This window comes from Centruroides sculpturatus, unplaced genomic scaffold (assembly GCF_000671375.1).
Source record: "Centruroides sculpturatus isolate CEXI.00-Female unplaced genomic scaffold, Cexi_2.0 scaffold208, whole genome shotgun sequence".
Classification (NCBI taxonomy): Eukaryota; Metazoa; Arthropoda; class Arachnida; order Scorpiones; family Buthidae; genus Centruroides; species Centruroides sculpturatus.
Genome location: NW_019385210.1, coordinates 627,507 through 655,317, shown reverse-complemented (window position 1 = coordinate 655,317; position 27,811 = coordinate 627,507). Strand labels below are relative to the sequence as shown.

At 26.5% G+C, this 27,811-nt stretch overlaps 2 protein-coding genes across 8 annotated transcripts in view; one reads left to right on the top strand and one right to left on the bottom strand.

Annotated features, from left to right (window-relative positions):
• LOC111636156 (lysine-specific demethylase 3B-like) overlaps positions 1-27,811 on the bottom strand; it is a 172,779-nt gene that overhangs the window by 129,172 nt on the left and 15,796 nt on the right. The window lies entirely within an intron of this gene.
• LOC111636158 (receptor expression-enhancing protein 1-like) overlaps positions 1-27,811 on the top strand; it is a 69,844-nt gene that overhangs the window by 28,263 nt on the left and 13,770 nt on the right. The window contains exons 1-7 of one of the 2 annotated variants that reach the window (XM_023381352.1): positions 4,096-4,549; positions 5,309-5,381; positions 10,979-11,058; positions 12,575-12,695; positions 13,251-13,364; positions 16,293-16,410; positions 20,757-20,877. In XM_023381352.1, coding sequence (XP_023237120.1) covers positions 4,527-4,549; positions 5,309-5,381; positions 10,979-11,058; positions 12,575-12,695; positions 13,251-13,364; positions 16,293-16,410; positions 20,757-20,877 — 650 coding nt within the window. In that variant the 5' untranslated portion in view covers positions 4,096-4,526. Of the gene's footprint in view, positions 1-4,095; positions 4,550-5,308; positions 5,382-10,978; positions 11,059-12,574; positions 12,696-13,250; positions 13,365-16,292; positions 16,411-20,756; positions 20,878-27,811 lie in introns of those variants that run through there. The other variant, XM_023381351.1, reaches the window with a different exon arrangement.

Below are 27,811 nucleotides of genomic sequence, written 5' to 3'. Positions count from 1 at the left end.
ACATCTTATATATGGCAGAGAACACACTTAAAAAAAATGGAGGTGAACCTTTACAAATTCGTTCACACCACCTCGAATTTAAGAGCATGCTGCCGATAGTTCGATATTAATGAAAATTTTGTGTCTATGACAAATGGAGAAAGGTGTTATTTATCAAACACACCATTATAATCTATTTAAGTAGAGACGAGATGGTGAGAGATGGAGTGAACAGTTTAGAAGTTTATTGTTCTCCTAACGCTTCAAATTTTTTTTTTTATTAGTCGATGTAAAAAGAAAAATGACAAGTAGATCATTCCCCAAATTTATGGTTTCTTTTTATATCGATTTACTTTTTAGAAATTCTTAGAAAGAAAAAAAAAATGTAAATTACTATAATATTANTATACTAGAATCAAGATTTCACATTTAATATATAAATAATGATTTAAAACAGAAAATGTCAATTAAAAATTTTTACTGTTTATAAAGCACCCAGATTACTGAAAATGCTTACTTATTATTTTAATTATTTATTTTAGTCATATGTAAAAGAAATTTGCTACTATAAGTAAAAATTACAAGAATTTGTAGATGATGCAACATTTTTGTCTTAACTGTTAAATTATAAAATTTTTTGCTAGAAGAAAATATAGATCAATGATATACATAATGGTTAAATAAGTCAAATTGTGAGTCATTCATTCTTTTTCATGTTTAAAAAAATAATGTAATGTTCATGGAATGAAAATTCTGATTCATAGCTTTCCAAATAAGTAAAATAGTAGTATTTTTGCTGATAAATGTTAAATTTTCTTTGAAAATTGATAAATGTTAAATTTACTGAATTTTGCATTAATATATATATATTTTTTAGTAGTTTTTATGCATTTCTTTGAACAAAGCTTATTTTAGAATAAATTTAAGTATTTAAGAAATTAGTACAGTGAAATAAATTCATATTTAATGTATTTCTTAAATGAGATCATATAAAGCAGTTCTCTACATTCGTACAATTCGCTATTTTGTACTTTCGATTTTTATCGATATATATGGAAAAGCACGCATACTTTAATGGAATGATTCTCTGCTTCTCATGAACTATTAGTCATTAGTTTCTCCCCACCTCTCCAACATTAATCATTTCCATTTTTGGCATCACAGGTTCAGTCTTGAGCAGGGATATCTTGAGTTAGTCTTCATACATCTTGACAAATTTTTGACCATCATAGAAGAATTTGATCCCAATGGAGAGCATATATCTCATGTACAAAGGCCAATAGAAAAAGACACAGCATGTTACAGAACTCTTTTTCAAAAAAAGAAGAGTATAATCCAATTATCTCTTGACAAATTTATAAAGAAAATATCAGATACTAATCAATAAAAAATAAATACTTTGAAAACCCTTTTTGATGTTTAAGGTAGAAATGCTGTATATTTAAAAAAGAAAAGTTAAAAACTTTTTAAATATACAACCTTTTTACCTTGAAGAAATATACCGATTCCATTGTTTTAATTTTTACAAACCTTTCTGATGATTTTTTATTACATTGTTCTACTTTTGTACATATTTCAGGAACCAATTAGGTACAAAAGTAGAGGACCGCCTGTATATAATGATTGAAAAACATTAAATTACAATATACTGTATATTTTTATTTATATTGTAAACATTTTTCTTATTACATATATATTTTTCAACAGATTAAATAATAGAAATAAAAATTTTTGGAAATTTAATGTTATAATCACTGAGAGATATTATGCAATAATAAAAAATTACACACATTCACAAAGATTCAAAACTGGTATTCTGACCTGACCTATATAGCTTTAATATTAAAAAAAACCAAAGAAAAAAGTTGTTTATAGTTTTAACTATTCTATCTACATACAAATAACTTCAGGTAACTCCAAATTAATAAATTTGTTTATATTTTCTTTAAATTTGATATAGAAATTCTTAGATATTTTTTTATCTCGGAAAATCTTTTAAAAATGGATCATTTGTTTATTTTTAAGTTGCAAATTTGAAGATATTATTATTAGGACTAATTTTGTTAACCTAATTTTTCTCAAGGAGGAAAGACTGTTGCAAATACAACCTTATCATTTAAATAAATGTTTCTGTAATTCACTATACTTTCTCATAAACATCTTGATACAGATAGCACAATGATATTCACTTGACTGCAACAATGATATAGTGCATCTATTTTGCACTATATCTTTGTCACAGTAATTAAGTGAATATAATATATATTTTTTAAAATTATATCCTTTTTTATAAGAATTATATTTAATTTATTACTTTGTTAAATTTTTTACCAATAGATAGAGCTATGTATGAATCAGCAAATCAAATGCAGATAAAAATTAATTGATTTACAGAAATCCAATAGATGTTTTGGGATGGTATGTACAACATTATCTAAGTTAGAATGTAGATGTGACTGCTGAGTTTTGTAGCAATTGGTCGAATGGTCTAAGAGTATATAGTGAACAAACATCCTCATTTAATTTAATTTATATATATATATATATAAAATAGCACTAAAGCACGAAATAAAAAAAGGCAAGTATCAGGAATAAAGAATCATAAAAGTTAAATACTATAATTTAGCAGAAGAAACTATAATAAACAATTAGATAATAATGGAAGGAAACGGAAATTAACCGCAAGAAATGCCGACAAATTATCCTGATACAGAGAAATAACAGGCAGTAGACATAATAGTTTAGCTCAGGTGAATCTATTGAGCCATAATATAACTTTATAAAGAATATAAATAAATCCCTCGTATAGTATATTATATCAACTTCAATAAATACTCCTTTTAATACTTTAAAATTGAAGAGAATATATTTCGAAATTATCGCTTCGTAAACAGAATTTAGAAGTTTACTTAAATTCTTACAGGTGAAGACTATTCATCATATTGATTATGTTATTATAGAGAGAGAAAACGTTAGAAAACGACAACAAAAATCAATTTATTTATAAGCGATCTGCATTTATTTACTGAAAAATGAGGAGTAAAGAGAATTATTACCTAAAAGCTCGTTTAATTGATTCGAAATTTTTACCTTAATTAATAAAATTAAAATAGTTCGATATTATCACAATACTTATATAAAATCATTTATAATTTAAATTNGTTTATTACTTTTTATATTATTATTATTATTATTCAACCTAAATTAGTGGTTTAATTCTGAAACAATTAAAACCAAGGATTAAAAAAAGTTGTAAAATTCCCTTAGAGAATTTTTTAAGCATAAAAAATTTGAAATTTTGAATAGATAGTGCATGCGCTATGTCGTATCACAAGTGAACATGTATATTGTGCTATTATATCCATTGTGAAAGATTTTTTTTCTTCGCTCCACCACCACCTACCGTTACAATTTTCCGCACAGATAACCACATATTTTGGCTAGTAGCCAGGTGTAAAAAGCACTAAGTTTGTTCCAGAATGGATTTGATAAAAAAAAATACGCAAAATCGGTTTTTGAATTTTCACGCATAAGATATTTACTCTGTTTATTTTACAATATCGAAGTTTCAGATATATTGATTCTATATTTAATTCACTCTGAAATGCATATATATATTTTTAAATATGCATGAGTGTGTTACTAATAATCAAAGCAATCAGAGCACGCTCTGCTGATGAATTCAAAAGGAATAACAAAAACAAGATGTAAAGGCCGTTTGTACTTTTTGTTTTCGGCGCCAGATGGCGACAGTTTCTAAACTAGTATATTGTAACTTCAGCAGGGTCGATCGAATATTATTGTCAATTAGAAAATCCGCTCTGTAATTGAGGTATGCGGAGCTAATGCGATGATAAATGTGACATAATAAAGATTGGATTGTTATAAAAGTAGAAACATAGAAAACTAATAATATCTAAGAAAAATATCTGAGTATCGACCATCTCTTTTATAAGTTGCCTGATGCATTTCAAATGTTAAAATATACTTTTAAAATTCATCATGTAAATTTGTTCCAAGTAGAAAAGTAGGACACGTGGTCGAGTTGAAGGTGAAATTTATTTTCGGCTTCATCATCTGATGACTAATGTAAAAGTATAAATACGAGGATGTTTTATATGTAGTTACGCCATAGAATATAGTTCTGCATATCTTTCGAATTTTTTTGCGAACAGATAATGAGATTTAGAAACTATTACGAAGGCGATGAACTGCATCGCTCGCCAAATGGCAGTTACAAATGTATTTTTGGATAGTTTACTCTGGAGAAGTTGTTCTATGCTGCATATCAAGTTACTCTCTGAATTACTCTTCCTAGAAATTAACGGTTTTCACACAAATTTAGCAGTTGCAGTGTAATTGTTAAGAGAAAAAAACAAGGGATCTTTTGTTTGCTAAATGATATGGGGGGAAAAAAGAGAAAGAAAGAGAATTTTGGCACTGCACAGTAATGATGAGGTATGCGCCCAAAATAAAGTGAGAATAAAAGGCGCTCGCACGTGCCCTCTGTGTAAATTTTTAAAAGAAAATCGACCCGGATCTTCTTCATGTCTCTGTTCTGGATATTCAAGTAAGTAAGGTCCTTTTGTCCACCCTCACTCGATTCGAAACTATAGCGCGACCTGCGCAATATATCTCTTCCGTCGCATCCCGTACTCGTAATCGTTTGCCGGCCATCTTAGACGACAATAACAAATGCGAATGTTTTCTTAAAGATTGAAGATAAACAGACTTGAAAATTTGGCATCCTTTTTGTTTATTTATACACACTTTCCGAGAAGAAATGTATTGCAAGTAAAAAAAGGAAAACCGTCTGGCATCGCTTGTATGGAGATGGAAAGGTCTGCAGCACGGTAGAATATATTGATCCGTGCACTGCAGATGGAATCAGCTGGAATCGAGACTTTTGTTTGGTGAAGAAAGGCATCGTTTTTGTTTGAAATAACTTGTCTTTTAGTACATCGTGAGATAAATATGGAATGATATATACTGAATGCACTTTTCAGTTGTGTGAATCACTTGATGATGATCGTGCCTCCGTGGTTTGTGTGGTGGACAGAAGTCAAAGGTCGTTCACAGTTTGTGGAATTGAGAATTGGGTGGCAGGTGCTAAAAGCACGTTCTGACCAAACTTGTAGTGCATTCCATCCTTGGTGCTAGTTAGTTACTAGATTTTTAGTATATGTATTTTTTAAATGCTACAATAACTATAATGGACTATGGAAAATGATTATTATTTACGGGTTACGGCAGGTAACATAGTGTTGATAAATTTGTTTACCTGTGCCTGCATACCCTTCATGGCCCAATACTTCTATTCTTGTTACAGATTAGTGTTTGGCACTTTGTATCCTGCATATGCATCTTATAAAGCAGTCAAAACAAAGAATGTGAAAGAATATGTAAGTAAAATTTTTGATCTATTTATTTAATATTTTCATAATTTTAAGTATACTTTAAAGAGAATTTGTTGTTAATTGCACTCATTAAATAGCAGTTAAAAATTAGTTTGTTTTCTTGTAAATTATTGAATATTTATGCTGTTATTAATTGGTAATATTATTATTCTATTAAAAAAATTAATACTTATTATTTAATTGTTAATTGTAAATAATATGTTTATTTTAGTGTTTTATTTTCTAGTCTATAATTGTTCTAATTTGATACTGTTTATGCAGATGGAAAGGTGGCTAAGGCCATAAACCTTCCATTCTGAAAGAGCCAGATTTGAATCTGGGTCAGATCCATAGGGATTTTTTCAAGATGGTTTAGCTTGAATTTTTTGGGTTTGTTCCTCATCATATCTTCATTGTAAGCATGGCCAAATTATGGAGCAACTGTAATATGCTAAAAACATCCTTTAGTTCCAAGAGAGTGAAAGAGTTAAATAAAAAGGACATTGTTTACACATAAGATTATTTTGCTCAGAAGTTTAGTCTATAAACATATCTGACTTGAAAAAACTGAAATTTATATGAATATTTGTTTAGAAAATAAATATGATAAGATTTAAAAAGTTCATAGTAACTCAATATAAGTTTTTAAAAGATATCAAGAGAATAATATAATGTACAGTACAGTACATCTAAAAGTTTGCAAATGATAATGCATCACAGGCATATCTCACTTTACAGAACTGCTAATATAGCACTTCTCAATTATATTCATATTTATTATCAATATTTTCAGCACTTGCTTTGCCCTTAAGGAGTTTTTGGGCTTTTTTTTTTTACTTATTTAGTATTTTTGTATATGTTCCTTTTTTTCTTAAGTCTAATACTACTGCATACCTAATAAATAACAGTATAAATGTGTTTTTAGGCTTTTATATGCACTGGTAAGTGAAAAAAGGATGTGATTCATTTTAAAGTAATATTTAATTTATGTAATGATCCAGAACCTAACCTGCCATATTAGCAAGATATGCCTGTATTCTTTGAAATATTTTATAAATGCTACAAGTTTATTTTTCCTTATCTCTCAAATTTTTATGGAAACTTTATATAAAAAGAAATTGCATTATTAAATAATGTAATTTCTTTTAATAATTTTTATGATATAATCAATAATTTAAAGATAATCAAATCTATAAATTATAATATATTAACTCATTAGTACAAAAAATAAAACTGTATTAATTATAATTATTTTACAATATACTTAAGCATACTAAAATAAAAACTTTAAATGTAATTTGTTAATGAAAAGAAAAAAAATTGAAAATTCTGAGATGCTCTGCTCAGTTCTAATTTTGATTTAATTTATAATCCATTTATTTATGACTTTTGAAATTGTAAATATATGTGCATGGGATACAAACAAAATTTATTTCACTTCATTTTTAGGCAGTTTTCTAGCTAAGGAGTTCTTTCTGACATTCGCTATTCTTGCAGATCTAAATATAGCACAATAAAGATCCAAACTAATGCCATGTTTAGTTGAGGCAATTACAATTCACGAATGCTAAAACTGTTTAGTCAATTTAATAAATACTTTCAACTTATTTAGATCAATGGTTCAGACAAAATCATTTCACAAATATTTATAATGGATAATTAAACAATAGATAAGTTGTAATTGATAACTTACAATTCAATCATATGAGTATTAAAAAACTTCAATCTTGTATATTGTTGTCACTGCCTACATTTTCAAAATAGTAATTGAAAAATTTCTAGGAAATGTTCGTAAAGAGTAAATTGTAGTATATACATTTACTGTACATACATAAATTTTATAAAATAATATTTAAAACTGATATCTAAAACAAGTAATGTTTTCTATATATTCACAATAAATAAATATAAATCATTATATGAATTTTATTTCTTTAATGTATCATTGGTAATTCTAGCAATTATTCTTTCTGAAGTAACATTTAAGTTACGAATTTAATTATTATCTCAGAAAGCATAATTACTAGAATGGACACACAAACACACATTTATATATTTTGATTAATAAAATATCTATACTAATTTAATCTATTACTACATTTATATTATCATATAAATGTAGTAATAGTTCAAATTTTATAAATAGTATGAGGAAAAAGTGATCAATAAGAGGAAAATTAATAATAGCAAGGTTGCGGCCGAATCTATCACATTTTCAACGCATAAACGTGTACGTTGGACATTTAGCCTTCCTGTAAGCCTGGAAGTTTGACATTGGCATTCAGAATGTTAGTGCAATCATGCTTGACGTTCCAAACACCATTGTCAAACTTCTAGGCTTACAGGATGGAGGCGCTGAATGTCCGACATACATGTTTACGCGTTGAAAACATCAGCTACAACCTCACTACTATATTAAGCTTTTTATTTAGAATATTTTCATCTAAAAATTGTATTATACCAATCTTTTTAAAAAGATTATATAATTTCATAAAATAATATGCTTAAGTTATACTAAATTATCATGTTTGAAAATTAGAATTTTTTTAGTTTAACCTTGAATATAATTTTACTCACCAAATAAAAATTTTTATAATATGATTGTATTGTTTCATATATTTGAAAATTAGATGTTTCAAATCAAAAAAACAGGAAATATCTTTAAATTGAAATTTAATCTAATTCTGTTTATTATAGTTTTAAGTATATATAATATAAAGACAAAGATGACGTATTGATTTAAAATTTTCAATATATATATATTATAAAAAAAAAACTAAATTTAAAAAGTTTAAAATAAAAATTAAGCAAAAATATATTTTTTATATAAATGATCAAATATAATCTTACCTTTTGCATAAATTTTATTTATTATTAATTAATTAATACTTAAAATTATTTTCTTTAATAATGTAAAAACTCTTGTCATATTTTAGAATTATTTTAAATATTAAAATTCCAAAAACTTTTTAATATGTATTTTCTAAAAAAATTAATTTATGGAAAAGTTATGAATGTAAAAATACATAAAAATCATTATTAATTCTGATAAATAAAATATTTACAATAAGCTTTTTAAATCTAAATTTATTTGATCAAAATTAATTAAATACATTTTAAAAATAATTATTAGTTATTAGTGATAATTCAAGTTATAGTCAAATCCTTCTATAGTGATTACAGAACAAGAAAAAACTATTATTGTACAGAGATTTATTGTTATAGTGAGAGTTTTTTTTTAGAAAGTATCACCTTCCACATTTAACATTGTTAGACTACAAATAGTTATTTCTACACAGTCAGACAATGTTAGAATAGAGAAACATGTAGTATTAGTCTCTTCTGGTACAAGATTTAAGTGATTTTATTGCAAATTATTTCTACAGTATATGTTAAACATCAAAATACAAAATCAGTCAATCAGAATCTCCCTAGGCAAAAATGAACTAAGTAAAACTAAACTAATTTTAAAATATAATTTCTTAAAGCAAATGCTTTTTGTAATTATTTTAATAAGTGTAATTTGCAACACTTAGTAAGATTTTTTTTCTTTTCTTTTCATAGTGCTGGTGTTGGTTTTATGCATGGTGTATTTATTCAACATTAAGACATTCCTATACAGTTTCTAAGAGAACTTTATGATAAATGAGTTTAACATAACAAAGTTCTCCCAGAAATTATATGGGAGTGTCTTAGTGTTGCAAATTACACTAATTCTAAAAGTAAAAGAGGCTTTCTTACAATATTATTACTTTTACCTATAATATCAGATTCAGGTTTTGACTAACATACAGGTTTACTATAATTTATAATTTCTTGCAAAAGTTAAAATGATAGATTCAAACCCCCCAAAAAAAGATAAATTGTTCTAGAAAAAGTTAGAACTGGTTTCCTTCGTTGATTAGTGTTAAATGTTATTAAACATTTTTGCTCAAAAGTTAACATTTCAGCTAAAGAAAAACAAAAAATTATCATTTTAATTGCTAAACAAAAAATTTAGTTCCTAATTACCAAAAAAAAACTAAATCTAGTAACCTTGCTTTCATATGTACTCAATCCCACCTTACTGCAGATAATGTTCATGGTGGAATCAGTGTTTTAAGAGAGTACATTTTGTTTCCAAAAATGAGCAGTACTTAATATTAATTAAAATTTAATTTACTGCATCACCATTATTGTGGAGAAAAGAAAATACTGTTTACATTACAAGTACAGTAAAAAACATGTATCACTAAACAGAAATTTATCACAGTAGAGGATATTGTTCAATCAGAAGTTTTACTTTAAACTGATAGGATTTCATAAACTGTAGCAAATTACATTTGTTATCATTATATCTGTTACTGTGAAAGACCAAAGTTAGAGAATGTTGACACATACAAAATACATTGGTAATATACCGAATATTTGGTTATATTATTATATATTCGAACAATTGCCGGTGTGTGTCAACAAGCACAGGTAAGCTTTGGTGGAGGTCGAAATGACACCCAAGAAGCCGATGTTGTCAACAGAGAGGTGACAGTCTGTCACTAAATCCTTTGTGGGTAGCCGGAGGTAGAACAAAGTCATACCTCTTTTCCTGGCAATGGTTTGGTGGAAACTGCCCACTTTGTCACTGGATGGCATTTTTGTTCTTTTGATCCCGTGAGGTGGGGATCAGTTTGTCAGGTCGAGTGGCGGAGGATGAGAAGGCCATCAGTATGGCGTCGGTGATATCCAAATAAAAGACGCCATTAACAGATCAGTTCGTAATTTGTAAAGTTACTTTCCATAGATGAGATTTCTTCTCAAGAAATATCGCTGAGAGAAGCAGCTGCAGATAATTCGAATAGTGGAGGGTAAGGCTATACACACCGTCATTACAAAAAGAAGTGTTCCATGAATAAATGCAGTTGTAAAAGCTAGGGACTCTTGTGCAATTCAAAGTGTCATAACAGTTTAAGTTGTTTCAATAAATAAGATTGTATAAGATTAATCACATAATTTATGTGTAAGTTTATTATTGTATTATTTTCTTTTCTGATTTAGAATGTACTGTTTGTTTTTAGGTTCAACAGTTTATTTACATGTGCTGTTATTTAAGCTTTCTCCTTTTGACATATTAAAAAGTTGCATTTTTGTCTTAACGTAGGCCTAATAAAAATATTTTTATTCAATATTCACCATCAGTGCATGCTGAATGTCGATGTTTGCCGGTGTAAGTGAGAAATAATGATATTTAGCAAATATTTTGTACATATATGAAACAACTGTGTGAATGCTGACATTCACCAGAGAATGTTGACATTCGCCAGATATTGCTCATTCACAGTAACATATTGATAATCACTGTACTGAGATTGACTGTATATAATATTCATATCATATAACATATCTTAATTTATGTTTGTAATTTTTCAAAATCATATATTAAAATAATCTGATAAATTTAATTTTATATTTATTACAAAGGTTTATGTTCATTGTGTCACTATTCTCTATCTAATTAACAGTAATTCTATGTGACTGTATAAATTCTAAATGCTTGATTTTAACAACAAATTCTCAAATAATTTTTTTTTAATAGAATATGTAATTCAAAGATTGAAATTATTTTTCAGGTAAAATGGATGATGTATTGGATAGTATTTGCACTTTTTACTTGCATAGAAACTTTTGCAGACATTTTTGTGTCATTTTGGTATGTTTATTAGTATTTAAGTTAGGATTAAAAATACAGTCAAACCTCAGATTATGTATGCCTTAGCTTATGAACAATTTATTTTACAAACAAAATTTTGAATGCCATATTTGCCCCAGTTGCCAAACAAGCTACATGGTAAGAGCTGTCCATAGATAGTCAACTCCCTATACTTCCTGTGTTAAAGAAAGTCTGCAGCCTGACCAATCAACAATAGATCACCAATTCAGATGTTAGTGGCACCAAGATCACCTCACATCATTAGACGTTACAACATGAATTATCAATGACATTGCAATTTAAATGAGATTTCAATGCACATGCAGGAAAGATACTATTTCCATTTAATGGCATGCATTGTAATTGAATTTAAAGCAAATTAATATATAAAAACTGCATTAATTGACATTTATAATATAAATGGCATCCAAGCATTCAATGATTATTTGAGCATCTTGGGCCCTTAACCATTCCAACAACCTCCTTCCATTTTTCTCTGTCTTGTGCCTCTTGCATCCACCCAGGCAGTACACCCACTCTTTGTAGATCCCTCTCTAGTCCATATTCTCATTGCAATGGAGGGCATCCAACAGGTTGTTTACCCTGAGGTTTCCCCATCAGTACTTTGTGTACAGTACATGTCGATTCATGTCATTGCAGGATATATATCCTGCTCATCTGGCATGTCTCTTGGCTATAATTTGTATGATGTCATAGTGATGACTATGGCATCATACAAATTATAGTTGTATAAGTTCCTAAAGTCTATGGAATGGATATTAACCAATGAGTATCAGCCTTTGATCTTTATGGCATTCAAGTATTCATATTTAAATATGCTTAAGTTAAATTAAATAGCAAAAGTTTATTAAATATAATATTATATAATATTATATACATATTATAATATTAATATTTATTAATACTAGGTAGCCAGTTAATTAAAACCAAAAGCAATACAGTAATTAAAATTCTGGTCTTTAATTTTGAATTTTAGTTTTAGTTTTGCTGTAATTTCAATTGATTTGATTTCAATTTTAACATAATATTACTAAAAGTGTGGATAAAGTGCTTGTTGCCTCTGTCTTAATTGATTTGGCTATATTTCATCCAGGGAGAATGGAGTCTCTATTTATAGCATATCTTTGTAAAGTGTTAGTTTCAGTTTTTGTTGACAGTGATGAAACATTCTGCTTTTAATATATATATTTTTTATATTGTTTCTTATGGACAAATTTGTTTTGGTTTGAGAGCAAATTGGTTTATTAACAACTTTTAGGAATAAATTACGTTCATAAACTGAGGTTTGACAGTATTTCTTTAAGGTTGAATAAATTTAATAATAAATCAAAAAATACTGAGAAAATTCAGCATAATATAGCTTTAGCTTAATATTTTTCATTCATACATATTGTAAAAACTAAAAACCATATTTAACATACTAAAGTTTTAATTTCTAATTGCTAATTATTAATATATGTTAAATATGTATTAAAATGTTTCCTTCAAACTTTAGGCTTCCTTTCTATTATGAAATGAAGATTTTATTTGTATTATGGTTGCTATCACCAGCTACTAAAGGGTCCAGCATTTTATATAGAAGATTTGTTCACCCCCAGCTGACTAGACGTGAGAAGGTTAGTTATATTTTGTTATGTTTTAATAATTTATGTGAAAAATAAATATGAAAAATAAAATAAGTTTTAATATAATTTGCAAAAAATTAAAGGTAAACTCCTAATTAATTCTGTCTGTAGATAATTATTATGAATGAAATAACCTTGAATTATGTCAATTATGTTAATTATGTTGATAATTATTATTAAATTACTATTTTTACCAACAGTACTTGTAACAAGCACTGTCAAGAGATAGTACAAACTTCATATATCAGTACTAAAAATACAATAAATTATTCCTGTTTCTGCTAATTTTTCAAAGTAAATGAATTATATATTGCAGTGCATCTGAATCAATTTTATTTGTTTTTCCATTAAACATTTTAGCTAAAAACAAGAAACTGTAAATTAATGTTTAAAAACACATCATATTTCTAAACACTTTTTTGACTTACCTTTTTTATTATTTTTATATATACAACCCCATTAATCCTAACGATCCATATAATAATTAGTTCAGATACACTATGTAATATTAAAAACAAACTATAAATTATTAAAAATTTAATTTAGGAAATAGATGACTACATTGCTAAGGCACGGGACCAAGGCTATGCTACTATGCTTCAACTTGGTTCTAGGGGTTTAAGTTATGCCACTGCCGTAGTAATGCAGACAGCTCTAAAGGTAAGTATTGATTTTATTTTAGTATATGCACATTCTTAACTATAGTTTATTTTTTCTGCTTTTTAAAATATTTTATAAACATGTATTGCAAAATATAATGTTTAATAAATGTTAATTACTTTATATTGCTTAATATGCTATATATATATATATATTTATTTATTTATCTATATTTTAGTATTTTAATAAACTTCAAAAATTTGATATAAATACTGAGATCATAATTAAAATATCTTTACTCACCACTGTCTAGAGAGATACTTAGCAGTCCTGCAACAATTATTTTATCTGTACAATATCTTTTTACTTTTTTTAAGTTACGGCAACAACACTTGGGTAATCTTCCCAGGATGATGCCTTCCAGATCTTTCTAAGGGTAACTAAAACTAGTCCCTATTCAGGCATTACAGATATGGAGAATATCTGGAAAACTCCATGTGGCCAGCCCATCCTGGTAAGGTGCGAACCAATGACCAAATTCCCAGTGTTCAGGGAATAGAACTGCTTGGCCACTCATGGGCCAGTTATGCTATACAGATCGTAATGCAGAGAATACAGTAGAACATCGATTATCCGACTCGACTGGGGTTGGTCGGATAATTGAAAAGTCAGATAACCGAAAAGTATGAAAAAATCCATTATTAGTGTAGTATATTATTACATCCCATGTAATTAGTATATTAGTATATCGCTATTAACCTACTTCATGTTGAATTTTCCTTCATGTTAAGCCTATCAAATTTTTTTTTTAAATAATAATCGTCGCTATTGTATCGTTAAAAATTAGAAAATTAAGTCTCGTTTAAATACTGGCCTCCCTTCCATGGTCGAGCCAGTGTTGCCAGCTATAACACGTAAAAATAATATTAAAGTAGCCAAGACATAGCCAAATATTGTACGCCACATCACTAGCGGACATTTGAATTTGCCGACTAGAACACGGTCAGTTAACCAAGGTGATGGTTAATCAGGGGTCGGATAATCAATGCTTTACTGTACTTTTCTTTCTGAAGGTATAAAATATGACGGCAGTGAACAGTGCATTTAATGATATCCAAAACTGATTCACTCTGATGCTTCTCACTTGCAGTGTGATACTGTCTTTTAAGACTGTCAAATTTGCAACATGTCCATACTTTAAGTATCCTACAAATTCACACAGATTAAGATCTGGAGAATGAGATAGCTAGGCAGTAGGAAACACAGTAAGACAGTAGGAATTGCTGTTATCAGCAAAATATTGTTTCAGAAACTGCTGTATGCAACATCTGATATGTAGATGCATCCATCATTTCAGACTTTAATAAAGACATGAAATGGTTGTCTCAAGACATTACCACTGTTGCATTTGGAGTACAACAAAAGTTTTGAGCATCTCTTGGTATCTTTGCTATCATATAGCATGTCAAATTCATTAGGATTAGCTTCTTCCAAAAATGATTCAAGGAATAATATGGCTATGAATCCACATCAAACTGTAACTTTAGGAATCTACTGGAAATTGTGAGTGTTTTTCTGCTCTGAATACAACAATTATGGGTGTTCACTGTTTTACCGAGGTAAAAATATGCCTCATTGTTCCACAGGATCTTTCATGTCTCCATGACACATTCAATTTCATTCTGAAAAGAAAGGTCAATGAAAAAGTCAGTCAGATTTCCATGTTGGCAGCAAGGAACCAACATTCTCAGTACTTTCTACACTGTATTATAAAATAAATTCAACTGCTATGGCATTGCATGTACACTATTGGTGCCTGCAACATTATTTGTTAATTATTCAATGACTTGTAAAGTGATAAGTTTGTGTCCTCAACCATAGTGGACACAAACTTATTACTCCTAAATGTCAGTTTTCTATTGAATAAATATTCTCCTGAGAGCTTGTGAAGTCATGATTCTTGGCATACATTCTTATGACAACGAAATTCCCAAAGTGTAGCTACAGCATTGTTTTCATAAAACAGCTTCACAATTAACTACAATTGACCTTTTGGGCATTCCAACAAGATGATGGTCATCGTAGCTAATAACAATTGCATTCAACAGTTGTATCCACTTTTATACTTAAAAACTTGACTAAACATATGAGAGTATTTAAAAGAAAATGTTTTCTTGTTTGCAATGTGAAAAGTGCCATGGTGGTGAGTTTTTGTACTAATTTTTTTATGAAAATATTACCACACTAGAACATTTCCATTAAAAAAAATTGCTTTTGGTCTAGACAGCACTGAATGGAGTACTTTAATTATGATTACCTAATATGTTTCCTGTCTCTTAAATCTTAAAGATGTGCATTATATTATTTCAGTATTTTATAATTCTATGTTTCTTTAGAGAATATATATATATATATATATACACATTCTCTCTCTATAGAATTATAAAATACTATATGTGTGTGTGTGTATATATATATATATATATGTGTCTATTATGAAATATACTCATTTGTAATGTTTCATTTGGTATTCAGTTAATGTTAATTATATTAATTTAATAGCTAATAAAAAAAATAATGTAATTTCATATGTATTCTTCTTTTAATACATTTGCTTTGGCAGTCTATTTTTGATCAAGGTTTCTTAATTAAGTAACAATTCCAGAAGAGCCAGAAGACTGAAATTTTTTGGAATTGGTACTTAACTTTCCTTATACAATTTTGTATAAGAATGGAAACGTATTTGTAGATATACTATTGATAGAATCCAAAATATATTTTCATTACATTCATTCCAATGTAAAATTAGGTTAAAATGAAAATTAAAAAAATCACTTGTTATTGACTTATCATATTTAATAGATTTCATTAAAAAAACACTTATTGAAGCTTTGTGAAACAAATACTTCCTAATTAGTTGGAAAAAATTCTTATGAATAATTCTAATTACAATTTTTAGGAAATTTATTATAAAAATGATATTTTTAGGGTCAAGCAACTCTGGTCAGTCATTTGCGCAAAAGCTACAGTATGAGTGATTTGGGACAAGATGACAGGAGTGCTTCCCAGTACTCTTCAGCAAGAACACGCCGTAATACTCAATGTGGTAAGGAAATATTTAAATATAATTTATTATACTTTATAAAAGTAATTATAATTTATTCAAAACAGAAGAAATTTTAATTTTATAGAAAAGTTTCTGTAATACAATTACAACATAGAAAATATCAATTAAAGTATTTGGACTGCATAAACAAAAAAATCATTTGTAAAGAAATTGAGATGAATATACAGTAGAGCATTGATTATCCGAATCAATTAGGGATGGGGTTGTTCGAATAACCGATTATGTGTGAAAAAATATATTAACCTATCCCATGTTGAAATTTGTTCAAATCCTGTAGTAACTGTTTAATAATGATTCACTAATTCATTTAATAACTTTACTTTTGTTATCATTTCTGAAACTTTTGCTTTCTGGATTCTGATTAATATTTAATTAGAGTCTTGTTTAGTTGAATATTTAGCTTTTGTACAGAGAATGGCATCTTATGCATTTTCAATGACATTTTCTATTATTTTTATATCATAATTTAATTCTGCTTAATAAAGTGAGTCTAAATTTTAAATTGAGAGAGAAATCTAGCAAGAATGTTTTACATATTCAAGCATTATCATTACCCTCTTTATTGTTTACTCTAATTTACATCAAAAATTGCATATTCAAGTCTTATTCACTCAATTTAACCAATTCAGATTGTCCTACTAAATACAAGTTTGAATGGCTTCTTTCATACAATATGTTGTTCATCATTATCATCAATTGACAGGTTTTGGATCTTAATTCTTTTAATTATTTATACATTGCATATTGATTTCATTAAGTGTTTTATTTTTTATAACATTAAGATTACCATATAGAAAAATATTGATTTTTAATTTTAAAACTTACTTTAAAATGGCAATTTTCTCTGAAAATAAAGTATCTTAATAAATGTATGGAATTTCCTATTGATAATTTATAATATAAATGTTTTAGAGTAAAAATTTGGCTTAAATATTTGAAATATAATCTAGTCTAACTATTTAGCCCATTGTATCCAAAAAAAAAGACTATTCTAAAAGAATTTTGTATAGAAGATACAACTTTATCTTTTAAATAAAGCACAAATCAGTTTAATCTAAATAAACCTGCATATAATAAAGAAAAACAAGACTGAAATGTAATTCAGAAAAAAAGTCAAAACCATTGAATAAACAGAGAAAATTTTGTTATTAAGTATGCTAGCTGAAGAAAACTAAGTATATTGTCAGACTACTTTCAGTAAATTTTTCATGTTACTATATGCTCGAAAACTATACAGAACAAATAGAATGTAACTGCTGGTTCAAATTAAAAATATATAAACCATTAAATTTCAGTTTTTAAACTTTAAATAATATCTAAATATATATTAGTTATGTCATTAATACGTCTGTCTAAAATTCTGCTATTATGTATTGTATTATAATCAAATCTTTAAGCTCTATAAAGCTAGTTAATAGCTCTAAAATAGAAATTACTTGAAAAATAATAACTTATCTGAGCAACAAAAATGTTTTTGGTGAAGTTAATTAATAAGTAATTATATTATCACATTTTCATTATTCTAGAAATGCAGATTTTGTTCTCTTGCATCAGGATCAAATACATTTTTCCTTCTCTACAAAGAATAATAGAGTGAATAATCTGATAGAATAACTGATTTGAACAATTTGAAGAAATAAATTTCAAGTTTCTGCTTGAATCTTTATAACTATCCAAAGAATGAATTTTAGTTTATATACTATAGTTCAATATATTTCATATTACTATTAATTTTTTTATATTGTCCATAGAAATGTGTTTTTTTTTTTTTCTTTTTTCTCGAAATACATAATTTACTTATTGAATATTAATTTATATAATTTTCATGAGTGTAGAAAAATTACTAAGCTTAGTTTCACAATAAACTGGTTCAATAAGTGAATTTGAGTTATATACATTAGGTACAGTGACTAATAACTTTAGTTAAAACCTGATTTTTATAAATAAATGATTATTGACTATAACAAACAGTAAAACTTATCTTTTAAATTATTTCACAACATATATGTGAATAAACTACTAAAATAATTTATAACATTAATTAATTAAATAATATTTTTATAAATAATAAATAGAAAATCAGGGATTTTTTTATGAATAGTTTCTTTGAAATGTTTACTTATATGTAAATTAGAAAATCAGGGATTTTTTTATGAATAGTTTCTTTGAAATGTTTACTTATATGTAAATTAGACATTTTATCTTTTGATTTAAATATAATGTAAATATACAGTAGTAATAAATAAAACCATGAAAGAAAGAATGAAGAAATAGTCTATATTAAACTAATTTATATTCTGAAATTTATATTAATGAAACAATTTATCATTTACTCTCCACAGTTATTATTTCACTATCTTATAATGAAAATTCATTGCTTTCTTTTTCCTTTCTAAAATAATTACCGTATTAGCCCGAATATAACGCGACTCCAAAATTTTCATAAAGATATTTAGAAAAAAAATAATACTTATAAAAGAATTCAAAGAAAGTAAAATTCAATCAGATAAGCATTTATTTATGTAATTACAATAGAGCGTCGTTTATCCGAATCAATTGGGGACTGGGGTGGTTCGGATAACTTATTTTTCGGATAACGAATCATGTACGAAAAAATATATTAATTTATCCCATGTTGAAATTTTTCTCCGTTGCGTGTCGCTTCGCGTTGAATTTTCCTCGATGTTACGCCTAACGAAGACTATTGTATCGTTAAAAATTATTTTTTTATTTTGTACAAACAAAATAAATATATTGAAAAATATAAAAACAATAAAAAATTATACTTCAGATGTTAATTTAGTATCAAAAACGTAAAATATTTGAGTAACCCAAGAAATAGCCGAAGATTGCAGCGCCACAGCACTAGCGAAAATTTAAATTTGCCGACTGGAATGCTTTCGGATAACAGATGTTTCGGTTAACCAGCTTTCGGATAAATGACGCTGTACTGTAGCTAATAACACAGGCAACCTCTGTAGGAAAATGTCCTTGTTTATATTACATTCCATTACTTAAACCCCGAATTTAGCGCGAGTCGATTTTTTAACGAAAAATAAATGGTCGAAAAATATCGCGTTATATTCGGGCTAATACGGTAATATTTCTAATCAGTACTTTTCTTTAACTTTCAATGTTATATATATTTCTGCAGAATAAAATGCATTTATTCCATTGGAGAATATAGTATTACTTATCCAATAAAATCTAACATTAAAAATTATTTTTAAAATTTGAAGATTTTAAAATAAAAATAATTTGATTTATTAAACAAATGTACAAAATATCACACACAAATTTACAAATTATGCTTAATATATGAATGAGCATTTCCTATTTAAACTAGTTTGATGAATTAGTATTCAAAATTAGTTTAAAACAGATTATTTGCATTTAGATCTGAATGGAATAATGACTTAATAATTTAGTGAGAGATACATTTTCAATGTTTATTTCCTTATGCTATTCTGTTTATCTGTTATCTATTTAAATAAATTTTTAAAAATTCTATCCTTGCAAATTTGTAAAAACCAATATCAATTACAACTGTATTATTTCATTCCATTTGAATATGAAAGATAATACTTTTATATTAAATGTAAATTTTATATATTTACATTTCACAGATATTCAAATTAAATATATTTATAATTAATTGCAATAATTACAGAAAGCTATTCATCACTATTTTTCTGAATCATGGTAATTTATTCAATTGCTTGTGAAACATTATGAAAAATAGCTGTGTCTATGTTGTTGCTGCTGTTTAAATATTTCATCATATTTTCATTTTTCAAAAAATATTCTCTGAGATGATATTAGCTACATAGATGAAATTAAAATTGTTACAATCATGTATAAGAGGTATTTGGGATATAAAAACTAAAAATAATTATATGAATGAATTGGGCATCTATTCAAATAAATTACATATACAGTAAATGCATAAACTGTCTCTTCAGTAAAAATTTATGAAATATGTTTTAAAAACACGCATATTATTTACATATTAATATATAATATATATCTAATTTTGAATAAGAAAAATTAATTTGGATAAATGTGTAATTATTATTATTTTAATTTAATACCTATAATTTTATAAGTATTAAATTACATATGTCTCAATATATAATTTAATAAAATTATATATTGAGACATATGTAATTTCATTAAACTGATTTAGTATTAGAATTATTTAATAGATTTGCTGTAAGATTTTATATTCATTTATCTTTATTCTATTTATAAATGTAATTTATTTTTGATTGTTTTAGACACATTTATCATAACAATATGTTATAATCTTTATATTTAAATTATAGATGAAACAGATAGTGGAGAAGAAGCAGCATTACACCAAAAATGGGTTTCAGAAGGTATTTTGACAGATAGTGAAGATCAGCAAAAGGGCTTCCGTGATGAATCTCAGGATGAACAGATTAGGTAAATTAAAATAAGACCTTTAAATCATGTTTTAAATTTAGTCCCATTACATAAATTCTAGAATTTAAACAGATTTTTTTAAATTTTAATTAAATCAATTTGAAGAAATTTTATACTTAAAACTTTTCATTTTCAAACAGTAAATAAAATAAATTGATAACAGTTGATTTTCTGAACTAATATATATGTTTTTTGTAGAATTGCATAATATTTCTAATAAAATTATATGTTTATGTATTTTAGACAGTGTTTATAAATCAGTGATCTGGAAGCATTGATGTAAAATATATTAATAGTTAACAAAGCAACATTTAATTTAATTTTATTAATCTAACAGACAGATATGTTATTATTGATCTACATTTATTAGAAATGATTTAATTTATAAACATATATTTATAACGATACAGTCAAAATACAATATAATACTAACAGAATACAGAAAGTGTTTATTACGGTTATATTATCATCATCTTTTTATTTTTTACTTAAAAAGATTTAAGATATAAATTGTTTATCTTATTGTATGATTTTTATTGACTATTTAGTTTTATAACAGATAAATTTAAGGCAGAAAATTACTACTTTGAGAATTTAATTTGAACAAATAACAAAACTTGCACAAAAATTTAAAGTTTTATTTGTATATAGAATAGAAAATATATGGAAACTGTATTAATAATCTGATTATTTATCAAGCTCCTTCAGCATTGCTTTTATATAGATAGCATGTTTATACAGAAACTATACACATACATGTATTATTTTGACTCATTCAATAACATTAGCAGAGTGGCAATAAAATATTTGTTAAAGTTGTAATTATGTAAATAATGTTGGCTAACTGCCAAAATAAATTATTGATGTGTAACATTTTATAGCTGTTTACATCATTATCATTAAAAATTATTAACATTAAAAAATTTATAATTATTTCAATGTCACACACACACACACACACAAAATACAAAATAAGTAAAATTTTTTAAACAGGATTTAAATGTTATTTATGAACTTAAATTGATGATTCTGTTAATTAATTTAAAACAAAAATATGCTTAATTGAGTGATAAATGGTTAAATTAACAGTAATTAGTTATGATATAATGAGTATTGTCTTTAGCTTGTAAATTATATTATGTAATGGCTTCTTAAAATCCTCAAGATCTATTGTATTGTAAAAAGTAATGAAACATAAATATTAAATTAGTTTGGATTGACTCTAGTAACTGGATGCCATTTTAAAGTTCACATTTATAGAAGATACAGTCAAACCTCAGTTTATGAACTTAATTTGTTCCTAAAAGTTGTTTTCAAACAAAAACAAATTTTTCTATAAGAAGCAATATAAAATGGATTAATCTGTTCCTGATATACAATAAGGCTTACTTTTTTAGCTGTGTTTCATGAATAAAAATGCCTACACATGCAATATAATATATTATCTAAATCTATATATATATATAATGTATATATTATATTAATTAAAAGCAAAATGTTTCATCACTGTCAACAAAAACCAAAACTGAAATTAACACTTTACAAAGAAGTACTATAAACAGAGACTCAATTTTGCTTGGATGAAAATGAAATATAACCAAATCAATCAAAACAGACAAGTGCTTTACCCACACTTTTGGAAATATTATGTTTCAATTGATTTGATTTTTAGTTTTAGTGTAAAGGACAGAGTTTTAATTATTGTTTATGATTTTAATTAACTAGCTACCTAGTATTAATAAATATTAATTTTATATCACATACATGATATTATATTAATAACTTTTTGTTATTTAATTTAACTTAACCATATTTAAACATGAATACTGAGTGCCATTCATATTATGTGAATGTCCGTTAACATGGTGTTTGTTAATTAATTTGATTCAAATTCAATTGTGGCGTGTACTGAAAAACAGAAATAGTATCTTTCCCACATGTGCATTGAAATCTAATTTAAATCACAAAGTCATTGATGATTCATATTGTAATGTCTAATGACACAAGGCAATCTCAGAACCACTAACATATGAATTGGTAGTCTGTCATTGATTAGTCAGGCCATTGACTTTCTTTAATACAAGAAGTATAGAGTTGACTGGCTGTGGATGACTCTTACTTAGTAGCTTGTCTTGCAACCAAGTTATTGTACGACAATCAGGGCAATATGACATTCAAAATTTTGTTTGTAAATGGGTATTCATAACCCGAGGTTTGATTGTACTAATGTTAAAATAATCATTTCTATTTAAATTGCTAATAAATTCAATTATTGATGTTGTTTATTGATTGTAATACTATATAACATAATACAATGGAACCTAGATAACTTTAAGTCAATTTATTTCAAGTCATTTTCTTTCCCCAATCATCTAGCATAATGTTTAATCAAACTGATTAACTTGAATTCCTTGAAACCTTCAAGTTTAAAGTCTGAATTTTTTCCAAGTGAAAAAATCCAATCCCTTTAAGTTAATTCAGTTAATCAGGTTCCACTGTATTTATTCCACTGTATGTATCCTTCAAGTTAATCAGGTTCCACAGTATTTATAAAATTAAACTATATTAACTTCAAATGACTGACCTGAAAGATTTGAATGAAAGAAAATTATTTAGAGAAAATAAAATGATGCAGTTAAAGGGATTGGATTTTTTTCTGGCAGTGTACTTATCAATCTCAAAAACCGAGGTATAGTATTTTATTAACTTAATATGATAGCAAGAACAGGATATACCTATATTAGGTATAAATAAAACATACCTTAACAGAAATAGTTTGTCAATAGTTTCTAATGCCTGACTTTCTTCAACCAATAAGATGCAAATCAATCAAACAGAAAAAAGCAGCATTAATTGCAACTACAGTATATATTGTATATCAAAAGATGTTTCTCAACTACAATTTATGCTGTCAAAATGTAGTCACTGAGCTTTGACTTTATAATTGACACTTCAATCCATAATTTGACATCTCGAGATTTTGGGAGAAAATTATTTGAGATAAACATGAAAAATATATTGAATTGAGACTGAAATTGCAGGGGAAGAAGTAAATTTTGAGATAAATAGATTTTCAAGATATATCTAAGACAGGTTCAACTGTATTATGTTTAACTTATTTTGCAGACCATCTTTTATTATATATAAACTAGAAATAAATATCAAAATCATACAAATAAAAGATTTTCTAATATAGATAGAAAAACAATATAAGGCATATTTTTAATTGAAGATACCTTCAATTAAAAATATGCCTTATATTGTTTTTCTCTTAACAAATAATAAGAAAAGTATTCTTATTAATTTTAATTTTTATAACTAAACTATATAAGATGAATAATTTATATGTAAAATTTTCTCTATTAATTAAGATATATTTTTATTCATATTTTAATAAAACAAATATTTATTTACTATATTGTTGTATTCATGGGTGGATGGAACCTGTTCATACATTGTAGAAAATTTTATGGGACAGCACTGGCACCAGTTGACCAGCCTACCATCACCTCTGATTGTATTCTAAACTTTAGATATCAATGTTTTTCATTAAAATAATTCAGTTAGGTAACTGAAAGGAACTAATAATATCACAGTAAAGCAGGATTTTCCAATGGGGTTGATATAACTTTGAAAATATAAAAAATTTCTTTTAAAAATATTTTAAAATTTTACACTGTTTTTTGCTCTCAAATAATAAATAACTACATACCATACCGGGTAAAGTTTATTAACTTTACCCAGTATGGTATGGTAATAACATGCACTGAACCAATAACCAGTGCAAAATAAAAATAAATAACAAAAAACAAATATTTTCTAACTCCTTCCGAGTTCTTCAGATTTTTGAAGTTCCTTCTAATTACTGTTGAAAATCTTTTTTGGAACAAAACATAGATTCAAATAGTATGTACAAACATTTTTAAAAATATATGTCATGCATATGTATTCCTGTGTTTACCTGTGCTTTAACCAAGGTTAAACTGTGCTGTCAAGCAGAGCCTGCCAGGCCATAAACAAAATCATCTCCACTGTCTTTAACCATTTGAGGATAGAATATCGAATGTTATGTTCCAAAACAGATTTTCAATGTTCCTTTTAATTTCATTGAAAACCTGAAGAACTTGGAAGGAGTTTGTTTAATCATGAAAATGTTTATAAAATGTTTGTTTTTTTTGTTTATTTTTATTTCATACCATATATTGGTTCAGTGTATGTTATTAGCTCTCAAATAAATGTAGGAAAATGCCTTTTAAAAATTATGTAGACGATTGTTGCCAATATATTTATACAGTCGACCTCCCTATAACGCGGTAGATATGTTCCACTTTATAAGAATTTCGTGTTGTAGGAATCCTTAAATACATGAGCCAATCACAGCCCAGCACGTGTGCAGTTTACGAACTATGTCTGTTTGAAAGGTTTTCTTCCATAAAATTAATCGATTCCAGACTAATTTGACTCAACATTTCCAAAATATGTATATTTTTTTGGGAATAATCCGTATAAACTATGCTATAAACAAAAAATTGTAGGATTACTTACTGAGTGTGCATCGTTCAACGACGCCATTGCTTAAACTTGTTTTTGTTGCGGAGCAGTACACCAAACGGCGGGCAATTTTCTGATAAGTTATTTTTCTGCGAAAAATTCATTGAACTTTGGAGACATCATTAATAAAAATAATTTTTATGGCTGTTGAATAAGAAATGTATAAAATTACAGTACTGAATTAGACTTACAGTACCTAATTTATATACTGTACAGACGATAGTAAACTCAACTTACTCATTTAAACTCTCCATAGCTTGTAAGTAGTTTGGCTGCTCGTCCACTATTGGTCCAGATTCGACCAATCCTGTGGTGACACGAGTTGGCGATGACATTTTACTGCATTTTATGAGTCTCTTTTAGCGTCTTTATGCGAATATGATTGCAATTTTTTCACCGCAATATATGAATCCGTATTATATGAACCCATGTTATAGGGGGGTCGACTATATATATAATATACTAAGTATATAATGATGATGAAAAAAAATTTTAAGTGGTCTATACATGAATAAGAGTTGGGAACCCCTGTAGTAAAGCTTTTGTATTTGTAAATAATATAAAATTTTATAAGCACAAGCATTATGCTAATTAGTTTTAAGTACNGTAAAAATTTGGCTTAAATATTTGAAATATAATCTAGTCTAACTATTTAGCCCATTGTATCCAAAAAAAAAAGACTATTCTAAAAGAATTTTGTATAGAAGATACAACTTTATCTTTTAAATAAAGCACAAATCAGTTTAATCTAAATAAACCTGCATATAATAAAGAAAAACAAGACTGAAATGTAATTCAGAAAAAAAGTCAAAACCATTGAATAAACAGAGAAAATTTTGTTATTAAGTATGCTAGCTGAAGAAAACTAAGTATATTGTCAGACTACTTTCAGTAAATTTTTCATGTTACTATATGCTCGAAAACTATACAGAACAAATAGAATGTAACTGCTGGTTCAAATTAAAAATATATAAACCATTAAATTTCAGTTTTTAAACTTTAAATAATATCTAAATATATATTAGTTATGTCATTAATACGTCTGTCTAAAATTCTGCTATTATGTATTGTATTATAATCAAATCTTTAAGCTCTATAAAGCTAGTTAATAGCTCTAAAATAGAAATTACTTGAAAAATAATAACTTATCTGAGCAACAAAAATGTTTTTGGTGAAGTTAATTAATAAGTAATTATATTATCACATTTTCATTATTCTAGAAATGCAGATTTTGTTCTCTTGCATCAGGATCAAATACATTTTTCCTTCTCTACAAAGAATAATAGAGTGAATAATCTGATAGAATAACTGATTTGAACAATTTGAAGAAATAAATTTCAAGTTTCTGCTTGAATCTTTATAACTATCCAAAGAATGAATTTTAGTTTATATACTATAGTTCAATATATTTCATATTACTATTAATTTTTTTATATTGTCCATAGAAATGTGTTTTTTTTTTTTTTTTTTTTCTCGAAATACATAATTTACTTATTGAATATTAATTTATATAATTTTCATGAGTGTAGAAAAATTACTAAGCTTAGTTTCACAATAAACTGGTTCAATAAGTGAATTTGAGTTATATACATTAGGTACAGTGACTAATAACTTTAGTTAAAACCTGATTTTTATAAATAAATGATTATTGACTATAACAAACAGTAAAACTTATCTTTTAAATTATTTCACAACATATATGTGAATAAACTACTAAAATAATTTATAACATTAATTAATTAAATAATATTTTTATAAATAATAAATAGAAAATCAGGGATTTTTTTATGAATAGTTTCTTTGAAATGTTTACTTATATGTAAATTAGAAAATCAGGGATTTTTTTATGAATAGTTTCTTTGAAATGTTTACTTATATGTAAATTAGACATTTTATCTTTTGATTTAAATATAATGTAAATATACAGTAGTAATAAATAAAACCATGAAAGAAAGAATGAAGAAATAGTCTATATTAAACTAATTTATATTCTGAAATTTATATTAATGAAACAATTTATCATTTACTCTCCACAGTTATTATTTCACTATCTTATAATGAAAATTCATTGCTTTCTTTTTCCTTTCTAAAATAATTACCGTATTAGCCCGAATATAACGCGACTCCAAAATTTTCATAAAGATATTTAGAAAAAAAATAATACTTATAAAAGAATTCAAAGAAAGTAAAATTCAATCAGATAAGCATTTATTTATGTAATTACAATAGAGCGTCGTTTATCCGAATCAATTGGGGACTGGGGTGGTTCGGATAACTTATTTTTCGGATAACGAATCATGTACGAAAAAATATATTAATTTATCCCATGTTGAAATTTTTCTCCGTTGCGTGTCGCTTCGCGTTGAATTTTCGTCGATGTTAA